Source organism: Protopterus annectens, chromosome 16.part0 (assembly GCF_019279795.1).
Source record: "Protopterus annectens isolate FY-2018-M chromosome 16.part0, PAN1.0, whole genome shotgun sequence".
Taxonomy (NCBI): domain Eukaryota; kingdom Metazoa; phylum Chordata; order Ceratodontiformes; family Protopteridae; genus Protopterus; species Protopterus annectens.
The window spans coordinates 595,908,577-595,923,045 of record NC_056750.1 but is presented as its reverse complement, the minus strand read 5'-3'; the positions used below and the strand labels follow the sequence as shown (position 1 = coordinate 595,923,045).

General features: G+C 35.9%; 1 protein-coding gene across 1 annotated transcript in view; it reads left to right on the top strand.

Annotated features, from left to right (window-relative positions):
- Positions 1-14,469, top strand: part of LOC122790625 (amiloride-sensitive sodium channel subunit gamma-like) — a 1,193,300-nt gene that overhangs the window by 1,014,520 nt on the left and 164,311 nt on the right. Inside the window, exon 9 of the mRNA XM_044058151.1 lies at positions 11,081-11,154. Coding sequence (XP_043914086.1) covers positions 11,081-11,154 — 74 coding nt within the window. The remainder of the gene's footprint in view (positions 1-11,080; positions 11,155-14,469) is intronic.

The following is a 14,469-nucleotide window of genomic DNA, read 5'->3' as shown; positions in this document are numbered from 1 at the left end:
GTCAGTGCTGGGTCCCCTACTGTTTGGTATATATTTCTCAGAAGTTCAGGCCAAAACTAAGGGGCTGTGGCTGACCAAGTCTGTGGATTACTGCAAACTGGGTGCAATTATTAAATCCCCAAATTATGTCAGTATGCTTCAAAAGGGTCTTAGGCAGAACAACGACTGGTGTCTTAGTCACTGTCTCATACTGAATGCAAAGAAATGCATCATCATTCCTTTCGATAAAAAACAATGTCCCTTCACACTATTAAATTAAAAACAATACCCTGTGTACCTATGAAATGGTAAGAGATCTGGGATCACAAGTAGACTGCGACCTTAACTTTGACCACCATGTGTCTACTGTAGTAAGGAAAGCCTTCTATGTATACATTATTAGCAAAGGTATTGCCTCTAAAGCAAAGGAGATTATAACCCCTCTATATTCATCACTAATCAGGCCCATAACTGAGTATGGTACCGTTCGGTATGTACTGTACAAAGCACCTGCAGCAACTGGAGAGACCTCAGAGTGTTTCTAACTAAGAAGATTAGTAGGTTCAACCACATGCTTTACATAGACTGACTGAAGTCCCTGTCACTATACTCAGTATTGTACAGACTTCTTAGGGGAGACTTATGCCTGGCTTACACAGCAATCTCCAACCCAAACCCAATGAATTTGCTGCACATCAGTAAATCAAATGGGACTAGAACTACCTGTTCCAGTGACCTAAATATGGCCTGTGGCTTGAAGTGGATGTGCTGGAGGACAAATTTGTCTCTCAGCGACTGCCAAATCTTTGGAATAGGCTGCCAATTCATGTGAAGCACATCACCTCTATGACACTATTCAAAAGGAAAGTGGACGAGTGAACGGGGCACCATAAATTCTTACTGGAGATGGCGTCCACAACACTCCTGGACATGGACAGTCATTAATAAATATAATCCTGGGTACTGACTAGAGTATCTACGGTATTACATTGGGATGAAATGGCTAGGCTTGAAATGACCTCCAGGTCAATAGCCTAGTAACCTCCTATGATCCTATGAATTAATGTTACTCAGAGAGATTGAAAGTCTCCTGAGGATATGGTTCTATATCGAACCAGGACTCTAACTAGAAGTTCTTTTTTTATTAGTTGATGTTTTTATATTATTTGATTGATTGATTGATTGTTAATTACTTTTCTTTTAAACTATGGGTGGTACTCAGAGAAATTACTGCCGTAGCACTATCAGGACTTCACTTGTGAGCTCCTGCATCACTACAGTGTAAAAAGCGATTCAGAGCCATGTAAGAGCCTTCTGGAGCAAAGGCTCATTACAGAATGTCTGTGAACTGAGTTCATTGCAGTTAGAAGTAACTGTATAAGTGTTCTGTCTACCAGCCCATGCACTAGTGTTGAATTGGTATATACACACACACACACACACACACACACACACACACACACACACACACACACACACACGCATACTTACTCAACTCAACAGTCTTGCACATACACGCATACTCACACACACACTCACTCACACACACACACACACACACACACACACACACAAGTAGCTTTGCAGTAGTTACCTGCTCCTCAGCTAAAAACCCTGCTCCTGCCATAGACATCAATGGGAGCACATTTTTATCACTTCCTTCCCCACACAGCATGGTAGAGCTTGTCTTTGAATCACTCTATAAAACATTTTTATTAACACCCTCCCAAGTGACTTGAAACCGTCCATCATTCTATACACAGGTGACATTGTTTTATATTACTCCTCCAGTTACAACACTTTTCTCCATGACTTCAAGACACCTTCCAAAACCTACAACCCTGGTTAACTAAAACAAGTAACACTGAACCCAAAAAAGACCAAATTCATACTTTTCAGCTTACCAGAAAAACTAGCTAGACTACCTCCTCTGCCCCCCCCCCCCCCCCCCCACTGATCTAAGCACTTTGCAGTAACACTTGGTCTAAGCATAAATATGGCCCTGCATGTCAACTCCATAAAAGCAAATTCAATCATACTCTCTGTGGCTGTCGTCAAATATCAAATTATCTACCCCCTTGAATTGATAAGTTGAGATCAGAGATGGCTGCAATTCTGTAAGCACTGCTCATCCTAGCTCTCTGAATTCACCTGGAATAAAACCTCATTTCAACTAACCCAGAGGAACAAAATCAACAAAATAATACGAGAAATTCACCTAAGAGACACAGCAGTAACAAAAAAATCTAAAAAGAAGAAGAGGAAAATACAAAAAGCAGAAAGATTAATTAAGATTTAAAATAAAGCTGATAGCATCTGGTGCTGAGGCCCTGCTGAGTCATTGAACTACTGTCTTTCGGCTTTTCCCAGTTAGGGGTCGCCACAGCGGAACTCCGGTCCGCTAATAATTGGCAGTGGATTTTTACGGTGCCGAGTTGCCAGCCCAACGGCCAACCTCCAAAGAAGGCACACCCATTCATGTATGCACCTACCTGCATGACTTTAACGTCACTCGACCGTAGGGAGGACATGCAGACTACACTCACAAGGTGCTCTAGCCGAGAAGTGAACAGGAGAACCTCTTTCTGTGAGGCGACAATGGTAACCACTACACCACCACGGTCAGTCACTAAGCTACTGTAATCTACCTAAATACAAAATGCCAAAGGAAGAAAACATGATGTAAACCTCTACAACAAAGACTGAATACTCAGTTTTGGCTTCACCTGAAAAAGATACAACACCTAAAAGATAGAAGACTATAAAACAACCAGAAAATTCAAAAACTCAGAATAAAAATAAAACAGATCAGCCAGCTAACCTAGAAGACATAAAAGCTGTACTACTACCTATGCAGCAAGCAATTCAAGACCTTTCCTTACAATTTAAAACAATCAGAGAATCCTTCAACCAAATTTTGATCAGAATGAAAAAAACAGAATCTAAAATCCTGGAAAATGAAATAAAAATAGATACTATATAACAAAAAACTGATGCCAATCAAAAAGAAATTCAAGCCATGCAAGCTAAACTAATAGACTTTGGAGCACGCTCTAGAAGAAATAATATAATTATCAGAGGAATTCCTGAAACTATTACACACAACAATCTGATAATGACCATCAAACAAATACTACAACTGCTGCTGAAGGAATCTGGAGACTTACAACAGATAATAATAGAAAAAGCTCACCATGCCTTAAGAGAATCTCAAACAACATACAAACCCAGGGCTGTATACATCAAATTTTAAACTACCAGGATGCCTCAAAGATTTTATTTACTGCAAAAAAGAAAGGTTTTCTTATCTGGAATAAAAATAAAATCTTCTTTGCACAGGACCTTCCTATTCGAATAAGACAAGCCAGGCAGCAGCTCTCACCATTCTGCAAATGCCTAATAGAGAAAAATATAAAATTCCAAATGGAATATCCAAACACGCTCCTTTTCCAAGTTCATTATGAAAAATACAAGGTTGATAATCCAAAGGAGGCTAAAGTAACCTTCCAAGCAGTTTTCAAAGAAATTCCCTCTCTGGAATCAAAATGAAGGAAGATTCTTGGTAAAACAAGCTCCAGATGCTTTTCTGACCATTTCAGACTCACTCTTAGGCTGGGGTCTTCCAATTTCAGCTGGCTCCTGCTTTTCTAGGCCTCTAAAATGCCACAGCTGACCACCAGATGAGTAGGGAACTCAAATTACTGCAGTAGGAACTGAAAATGTGGTATTTGCTCGCTGGGTGGCCCAATTTAAAGGTTACCACCTCCTAGGATTCCAGAACGAATTGTCTTCCCCCTACAAAGTAACCTGAGGCCATAAACATCAGGAAAATGCAAGATCTGACAACAAAAAAGATTCATATGAAGAAATGAAGCCTTGGAGGTCCAGGGAAGCAGGTTTTCAATAGGATCACAATATTCAGAACATTCAGTCATTTTTTTATATCAGTACATAAAGGAAATATGGGGGGATTAATTTTTAGTGTATTAGCACGACCTAAAGTTTATAATGGCAACTTTAAAAGGGAATTGAATAAACTTGAGCATAGGATGATAGTTAATTATCACACATTAAGTCCTAGGGGAATTAATTTAGATAGTGGTATAACTTTGTAAAAATCAAGATAGTAGGATTAAAGAATGAGCAGAGTAAGAGTACAATTAGAATTAAATTTAAAATTAAAATTAATTTATGATATAATCAATAATTTAAAATAGTCAGTTTCAAGACAATATAAATTATGGTTTTGATTAACTGAAAGGTTAATGTGGATTTTTTTCAAGAGTACATTCATTTATAAGATTATGGTAAGAGTGTTTATGAAATGAAATAAAATAAATTGAAACATTGTTTCTTATGTATTTGTACACATGAATTATTAATTTATGTTTAGAATACAGAGTTATATCATATTACATGTGCTTGTTTTTTATTTTGATGTATATACAATGTTTTCCCTTTTTAAGTTGTTTGGATTTGCACTATGTGGTTGCACTTTAAGGAAATCAGTTAATTATGATTATTAAATATGTAATTGATTATTTAATTGATTAATTAATTGAACGTAATTGTTTGTAATGTTTGGTATATAAGGAGGTGAATTTTTGAAGTAAATTGTTCCACTGAAGGCAAATGGCCGAGGTATCAGAACGTGAAATAAAAGGTTAACGGCATCTCCTTGCATTGTTCTTTCCATGGTGATGTGCTTCTTATGTTTTTCGAGACGTTCAGTCATGATTCCCAGATTTTTTGATCACTATAAGGTACTGAACTAAAAAATCAGTCTAAATAAGTTTATTCTGTAATACTTGTCGAATACATTAAATCTAACAGCCTTTTGCTGTTTAGGAAGAAAGACTGCAAATTAACAACTGACATTGGCTTGAAATCTTGAAAAATAATTTACTAAACATAAACTAATATATATATATATATATATATATATATATATATATATATATATATATATATAAAATATTTTTTAATGACACTTCTAATTTCATCTTTTGTAAATACGCTTTGCTGTATCTGAATTAGCAATAGTTCACAAATATTAGAGAAAGAGTTTAAAAATTGTGAATCTCATATTGTAGACTTACTGGTTGAGAAACCTCTCAGTTAACACAACCTTAGAAGTGTTGTTCTATTTCTATCTTCGTTACAGTGATAAAAGAAGATTGATCAGGGAGACTGCTCTGTTAAATTGAATGTGTTATAAAGGTGCACTAAACAGGGAGAGAGGTTAACCAACAATCTGTTAACAATGGGCACCTTTGGAATGACAAAAGTTGCTCAAGTTATACCTGTCTGGCTGCTGGACAAGTCTTATTGTCTAAAGGTCAAGTTACCAGCAGGAATACTAAATTAGCCTCTCAGTAGTCTTATGTTAATTCATATATAGCAGCAAATGAGCACTGATCAAATATTAGTCCTGGTTATGCTCCTAACATTGAAAATAGAAGAAATGTAAACTGTTTCTAGCACTATGACTGTTAAATATTCAATAACAAATGTATCTCCGGGTACTAACTATGATGAATGTGTTCAATACAGGCAAAACATCCGACGATCTAGAGGATATCAGATATTAAATCAGAGCAAAGAGTTTGTCAGAAGACTTAGGATATGATATTGACTTAATAACATGTTAAAATCCCAAAGTATTAAAGTTTGATTCCCTTAATCTTCTGCTTATGCTCCACAAATATTAGCTATATACAAAGAGATTTAAAAAGTCTTATTTTATATGTGTATTAATAGACAAATTTTGTATAAAAGTATTCACAACTATCTTGAAAATGAAGAGACTAGGAAATAGTATTAAGAAGTGCTTTTTTAAGAACTGTTATGTTAGGCTTTTTCTACATTGGTGTTATTACTGACTGTAAGGGGAACTATAAGGAAATTACAATGCATGAAGAACACTCCCTAACACATACAATGGGAAAATATCATTCTTACAATAAAAACCTCTTTCTTTCCTCTTACTATTCTTGGTCCGGGGAAGTAATGATTAGGCATTGGGTTGGGACGGGAATAGTCAGGTGCCATATTCAAATACACACAAAACAAGCTTACATGAAAAACCATACACACACTATTCATAAATGTTTTATGACATCATGAATACTACCGAGATAAATGTGGGAATTAGAATCATGGAATGTTAAAGGCTTGCAACTGAAAAACAAAAGACATTTATTCTTGCATCTTTCATTTAAAACCAAAGCCAAAATAATTTTAATTCAAGAATCTCATCTTACAAATGAATAGTTGACAAACATAGAAAAGAAAAAATGGATAAGACAAATCATAGCATCAGAGGGAAAAATAAATAGCGCAGGGGTTGCAATAATAATCAAACAAGATTTTCAAGGCAACATAATTAAAACTGATACTGATAAAGAAGGAAGATGGTGTTATATAGTCTACGCTAACCCCGCCATTCCAAAACCAGTACTAGTGCTTAATATATATGCTCCATGCAATAACCAACAGCACTTTATCATGGCATTATATGCTTTATTAACAAAATTTAAAGACAACTTTATAATTATTGGTGTTGACTGGAATTCATATCAAAATCCAGATAAAGATAGATCTAACCTAAGTAAGATGTACAATAAACAAGCCACACTAGCAATCAGGGAACTGAAACAAGACTTCAAACTTTTTGATCCCTTTAAATATACCAGGAGAGACAATAAAACAGAAAACTTCACCTTCTATTCAAAATGTCACAAAATGTGATCAAGGGTTGACTTCTTCCTAATCTCTGAGACATTCCTTAACATGAAAGTTACAACCCACACACATAAAAGATTCTTCTCCAACCACTCAAAAATCACACTTCTTATTAAATGGGATATTAAACAACAACAATCCAATAGAGGCAACAACTGGACATTGAATTCCAATCGCTTAACTAAACAAGATGTGACAGAAGGCATTACTATGCTACTAAACTCCCTAACTCTAAACCTAGTCAACTCACAACTACCACTACACATTGAATGGGCTTTAACAAAAGCTCAAATTAGAGGCTTTCTGATTAACAAAGCAATGCACTGTAAAAACATATTCTTCAATGAAGAATTTGTATTAAAAGATAAAATAAATCAATTAGATTTGGAACTAATGTCAGGTCTTAACAAAAACACCAAAGACCTCCTAATAAAAACACAAAAAAAACTATACCTAAAAGAAACAAGAAACCTATCATTCAACGAAATGAGAAACTTGGCTAAATTACGCAGAGACTATTCAAATGCCATCCAGGGCCTTAGCGAGACTAACTGCTATACACAAATCCACACCCATTATAACAGAAATTTACCACCAGAGCAAATCATATATGAAGAACTAGGCAATAATAAACCTCTTTGAACAACTTTATACTCACATTTATGGAAAACAAACTTTATCATCTTCAGAAATGGATGGGAAAGCTTTCCTTCAAGATATAGTTTTCCCGCAACTAGATACTAACCAACAAAATATCCTAACAAACCCAATATCAATAAGTGAAATCACCGACACAATTAAAAAAATAAAAGCAAACAAAGCTCTAGGTCTGGATGACCTCACACCAGAATTTTACAAGTGTTTCACACCACTAGTTGCTAAAATACTACAACAGGTACTAAACTATATAAAAAACAACAAAATAAATGACTTACACTTTAATGACTCAAAAAACATCCTGATTTTGAAAGAACAATCAGATACTAAAGACCCTAGTAGCTACAGACCAATTTCATTACTAAATATAGATGCAAAGATTCTCACTTCAATACTAGCAAATAGACTAAAGAACATTATAATTAAAATCATTTCTCCTGAACAGTCAGGATTTACTCCATTCAGACAGACTTGTGATAACACCTTAACTCTTGAAGCCATGATAACCTTCACAAATATTAAAACAAATTCCCATATACACAGTGGTGGTTGACGCCCATAAAGCTTTTGATAGAGTGAACATCACTTTTTTACTTCACCTCTTACCTTACTTTGAGTTCCCTAATAAATTTATTCAAATAATTAAAATACTGTATGAAAACCCTTATACTAACCTATACATAAACAGAACTTTAACAGACAGAATAAAGATTAAAAATGGGACAAGACAAGGATGCCCTTTATCCCCCTTCTTATTCAATCTCTACCTTGAACCGCTCTTCCTGTACATTAAACAGAAAATGTATCATAATCCACCATCTCTCTTTAACTCTAAAATCTTTTACACAGCTTTCGCCGATGATTTAAACATTTACTTCACCACCCCTAGCTCTAACTATAAACTTAACTTAAAAAAAAAATATTTTCCCTTTAAGTCCTCCTAAACTATTATCGCTATTCCCATTTTTAGACACAATTAAAATAAAAGACTCAACCAAATATCTTGGGATTAGGTTTTTTCAAAACAAAAGAAATTTTTAGCAAAATAATATACTGAATAAATGGAATATGATAATGCTAGTCTATAACAGATGGAATAATCTCAAAATACCATTCCTATCCAAGGTCTCGATAATCAAAATGAATATTCCTTCCAGAGTTATTTACACATTTATAACCACACAAGTGGTAATACATAACAAATTCTTCAAACAAATACATACATTTCTGGCCAAGTTCATTTGGAAACCTAAAAAAACAAGAATATCATATGAAAAACTATCACTACCAAAATTAAAGGGGGGGTCTAAATTTACGGGATTTTGAACTATACTACATCATTATCAACAGTAGCAGAATACTAAAGATAGCAGAATATGCCCCTTCACCCAAAAAATGGTCTTCAATTTGGCTGAAGATATATCATAACTCTATCAAATCTCTAGAATTCAATCCTAGAGCTCTTCCTTTTCTAACCAAAAAAGATATTATAGCTTATAAGATCACTGACCCTCTAATATATTTCATCAGCATACTTCAAAAGTTGTTCATTTCCCTTGAATTTAGGCCAGTAATGGACACCTTTCAACCAATCCATCATAGCCCAAACTTAAAAATTAAAAACTTAATGATAAATCTCAACAACTACCCTTTATTAAAAGACTTGAGAATTTGAGATCTCTACCCTTACCACAACCACACAATCCCAGAACTGAGATCTCAACTTAACTTACCAAAATCATACACAATTATCTTGAGACAAATTAGGGAAGTATGTACCAAACACTTTCAAAACACTAAATTAAACAAGGTAGATATAAACAATTGTGAAACCCTGTGAATACAATGGTATCCAGAGAGAAAATGATATCCAACACAAATAAATTAATATCCAAGATTAAATTCCAAGACAATATACTCACCTCTAACTATTGGTTTAAAAGCAACTCATCAATAACCGAACAACAATTAAACCAGGCTTTGATCCTAACACTTAAAGCATTACCTTTGAAAAAGCTAACATACACACAACTTATGATCAACAACAATGCTCATCTTACCCCCTCAGTACTACACAAATTTAACTCTTCTAATTCACCAAACTGCCCATATTGTAAATAACAGAAAGCAGATCTAATCCATATGTTTTGGAGCTGTAAATGTGTATCTAAACCATGGAACTCATTAAAAATCCAACTACAAAAACAAGAATATGAAAAAGCAACACTTACATGTATATTCACACTACTTCACCCCCCCCCCAGGAATATCCAATAGTCAAGCAACCATACATAGTACATTATTCCCATTAATGAAACTATACATAGCATCCAAATGGGGGGACAGGCTGACTATCAACTGGGCCGAATTCAAAATGATGGCAATCAAACACATGCTAGCTCATTAATGGGTAATTGATGTGAGAAATAACATTGTTAAGAAATTAAAAACATGGGAACAGGTCTTTAACATACTGCTAGCTTAATCCACCCAAATTAACTTAAAGACATAGGTATTTATGCGTAAAGATATACCTTTAACATACATACAGATATGTAATGACAAGAATTCACCACAACAGGGTAAGCTCATTAAATGGATGTGATACTAAATTTTATGGCACTTCTGTACAGTTGTAAATAATGTTGTTTCATGATGGTGTAAAGATACTGTTCACCTATAATTATTTACCAAGTATATTATTACATTGTAGCTGTTGCTCTGTTTTTTTATTTTTGTTTTCTACATTGAAAAATTCAAAATAAAAAAAAAATTTGGAAAAAAAAATTCTCTAACTCCTGTTGGGAGACAAGCTATCTGTAAAATATCCTAAAATCCTAACTCTAATATGTTTTGCCTCTACTTGCTTAGCCCTGCAGCAAAAAAACTCAAAACTATTCAAGCTCACTCTAACAAAATTTGTAATTTATGCTCCTCTCCCCTAAACATGAACACCACTATGGCACATTCCTGTGGGCCACATGGCTTCCCACAAAAATGCTAGCTAACATTCAACTTCTCTGCCTGATCTATACTTTTTCAGTCAATCCATAAAACTCCTCAGACATAGACTAAACATCTGCAAATCTACATACCAACTTCTTTCTCAAGCCAACAATGCCAAATGGGAAAGGGATTCAGAGTGCCTGAGAAGATGATCTCCTTTCACACTACAGGTAATGAGGATACAATGCTACTACATCATCTGCCTACAGAGTCAGTGGTACTGCAATGGGAAAGGATGTGACATTGGTATGGTAGTGTGCATATATAATCTTTTGAAATGATACTATGAAGAAGGGGAGAAGAAACAATGAATATGGACTGCTCTCTAAGAGTGATACAACTTGAATGACTGGGATCTGATCTACCATCATCACTACAGATGCGAATTTCAGAGTTTATAACAAAAGATCTGTGGCCACTTTTGAGAAGGACATAGTAATGTTATATGCAAAACAGTCCAGAAGTATGACTGTTTAACAGACTGGGACATCAGAGCAGGTCAGGGCATAAACCATAAATGACAAGTTTAAGAATGCACAAAGTTTATGCATATAATGCTGCTGTACAGCTTAACCTGGTTATGAAACTTGCAGTCTCTAACTGCCTCAGCTTAGTCATTTTATACAATCTTGTGTGAGTTGTTAGTTTCCATCTCTGTCTAAAAAAGGACGATAACATTTCTTTTTCTTCCCAGGGCAATTTTGCTAAAGATTTGAAGGAGATGGGAGGACAGCTGAGTGCTATAGCAAATGACCCTGTGAAGATGAGGTATGGCTTCAGTTTTCATGTATACTTCAAAGATGTATTTAAAATTTATGAACTTACTTTTAATTTACATAGGGCATATTAGTAAAAAAAAAACATGAGGCAGCTGTGTTCTATTTTCAGGGTTAACTCAGGTTTTGTTATGGGAGTAATACATTAACAATAAACACAACTGCAGGCCATGACATACTGATGGATACTTTAATATATTACCCTGTCAGCAGGGAAATGTTGCTTCCAATTAATTACAAGATCAGCCTGTAAGTAAACATGGTTTTAAATAACAGAAGACATTCATAATATCAGTGGAAGGATTTACTAGACAAGGTATAACTCACTGCATTGTATGCAAACAGGAAAGAACTCATGTGACATATGGTAAGCTGTTTTGAAATTGTTCACATCTAAAGTTGGCATGCCAAACTTTGGAACAGTTTATAAGGCAAGAACAAACTGTACATACTTCCTTGCCTACCAACCAGTAAGTAGCCTGAGAGGGGTTTCTGGATGAGTTTGTTGATTTCTATGTTGGTCTCACATCCAGTAACTCTGATGGTTGGCTCTGGACGATTTTAATGCTTGAATCAACAATGAAAATAAAGAACTCATATTGGAATTCTTCTATTTTATTCAGGAATCATGTTGTGATCACGTTATTTTCCCTGCCAACCATAAAAAAAAACACTTTTTTGTATCTGATATCTTGATTTGGTGTTGTCACATCAAATTTGCTGATGGAACCAGTTTCATAGCTTGACCACTGTGTGATACATAATAAAATCAGCTGATATTAAACTGACCCAGATCAGAAATTTAAAGAATATTTACAAAGACCTTAAACCTGTATTGGATCAGCTCATAGTACGGTCCAGCCATAGTATCAAAACTATTCCCATTATGCTAGTAAATGATCTCTACTATCAAGCTTAAAAACTGATAAAGTACCAGGCTCCTCACCCCGCTATCATATGAAGGATCCTTACTTATGCCACTATTCTCAATGGTATCCTTTCAGACACTAGACAATGCTCGACAGAGAATGAGTAGTAAACTTCGACATTTGTCTCATGTCTTATGGCTCAGTTCTCACTTCGCCACCATAGTTTTGTGCAATGCCCTCAGTACTTCTGCCCCATGCACCCTTTCCACTGGCCAATTTCCCATCCCTTCTACCTTCACTCATGAACAATAATCTAGAATACTTAACCTCCTCCATTTGAAGTGATTGCATCCCCGCAAAAACAGACCGCGATCCATTATCTTTCATGAGAAAATTATGACCTCTACTTTGAAGATGCTGTGTTTTACTCATCCACTTCACATCTAGCAGTGAACAACTTCAGTGCACAATAGAGATCATAGTCACTTGAGGCAAAGGGAACAACATCCTCTGCAAACAACAAGGTGCAACCCTCACACCTCAAACTAGAAATTCTCCATATCTTGACTGTGGCTTGATAAGCTGCTTGTGAAAATCAGAAACAAGAAGGGAGACTAAAGTGTTACTCGTGATAAAGTTGAATGCTCACACTGAATGTAATCAGCTAAATGTTGAAATTTTTATGTAACACCTGCTCTTCAAACACAAAGTCTAAATGGCATGCAGCAGCCCTGGGACACCCTGCTATAGCACCTTCCACAAGTTATTTTAGGATACACAGTCATGTGCCCTATCTAGGACCACAAACACATGCAGTCAGTACTGGAAAACTCTCATGATGCCTCCAATATCTACCCAGTGAAGAACAGTTGGTTTGCTGCTTCACAGTCAGGACAAAATCTGCATTTGAATCTTGAGTCAGAGGCTCATTAATAGGATGAAGTATTTTTTTCCAGCAACATGGCAAATTTATTCTCAAGTTAAAGTGGTGAACCCACTATAACTAGAATACATTTTCCTTCTCCTCTTTTTTAAAATGAGGATCATTTCCCATGTTTACCAGTCCAAAGATGCTGCCCCAATGTTCCATAAAACATTGTAAAAACATGTTAACCATGGCATACCAATAATATCCAATGCCTTCATCACTTCTACCCAGCTTTCATCCACTCCCATTGCCTTGCCACAGCAGGACTGCTTAATTACAATGGCATCACCTACAGAAATGGAGCCAGTCTTATCATCTGCTTCTTACAATGCCTCCTCAGATGTGGACAAATATACCAGATTCAGGAGGTCCTCAAAGTATTCCTTCTGCTTCCCTGCAATGATACAAGATAACACCTGCATTTTCTTTACTGAGATCAGCCTAAGCAAAATGCTGCCACCCTGCCTCTTCAGTTGGCAGGCTGTTTGCAAGAACATCTTTGAGGCCATTCAGAAATCATTTTTCATGGCCTTGCCAAACTCTTCTCACTCCCTGTTCTTCTCATCTGCAACTGCAGTAGCTGCTGCCTTCCTAACTTCTTGGTATGTGTCGTTCTTATCCAGACAGCCAACCTGCAAGCAAGGCACAGAAGGCCTCTTTCTTTAACCTGATAGATTCTCTAACTGCTAATGTGCACTACAGGATACAGCCAGAACAAACACCGACTGCCTTTCAAATCACAGTTCCTTGCTGCTGCATCAGCTACTTCAAACCTGAATAACATCCATTCAGATTTTGTGTTTCCATCAATCCCATGTAGAGTGGATATAAAAAGTGTCCACACCACTATTAAAATGCCAGGTTTTTGTGATATAAAAAATGAGACCACAATAAATCATTTCAAAACTTTTCTACCTTTATATAACCTGTGCAATTCAACTGAAAAACAATACAAATCTTTTAGGGGAAAATATAAAAAATACAAAACGTACAATAAGCTAGTTACATAAGTATGCATACCCTTAAACTAATACTTTGTTGACGCACCTTTTGATTTGATTAGAGCATTCAGTCTTCTTGGGTAGGAGTCTATCAGCATGGCACATCTTGACTTGGCAATATTTACCCATTCTTCCTTGCAAAAGTGCTCCAAATCTGTCAGATTGTGAGGGCATCTCTTGTGCACAGCTCTCTTCAGGTCATCCCGCAGATTTTCTATTGGATTTAGGTCTGGTCTCTGGCTGGGCCATTCCAAAACTTTAATTTTCTTCTGGTGAAGCCATTCTTTTGTTGATTTGGATATATGCTTGGGGTCATTGTTGTACTGAAAGGTGAAATTCTTCTTCATCTTCACCTTTCTAGCAGACACCTGAAGGTTTTAGGCCAAAAGTGACTGGTATTTGGAACTGTTTATAATTTCCTCCACCTTGACTAAAGCCCCAGTTCCAGCTGAAGAAAAGCAACCCCAAACCATGATACTGCCACCACCATGCTTCACCATGGGGATGTT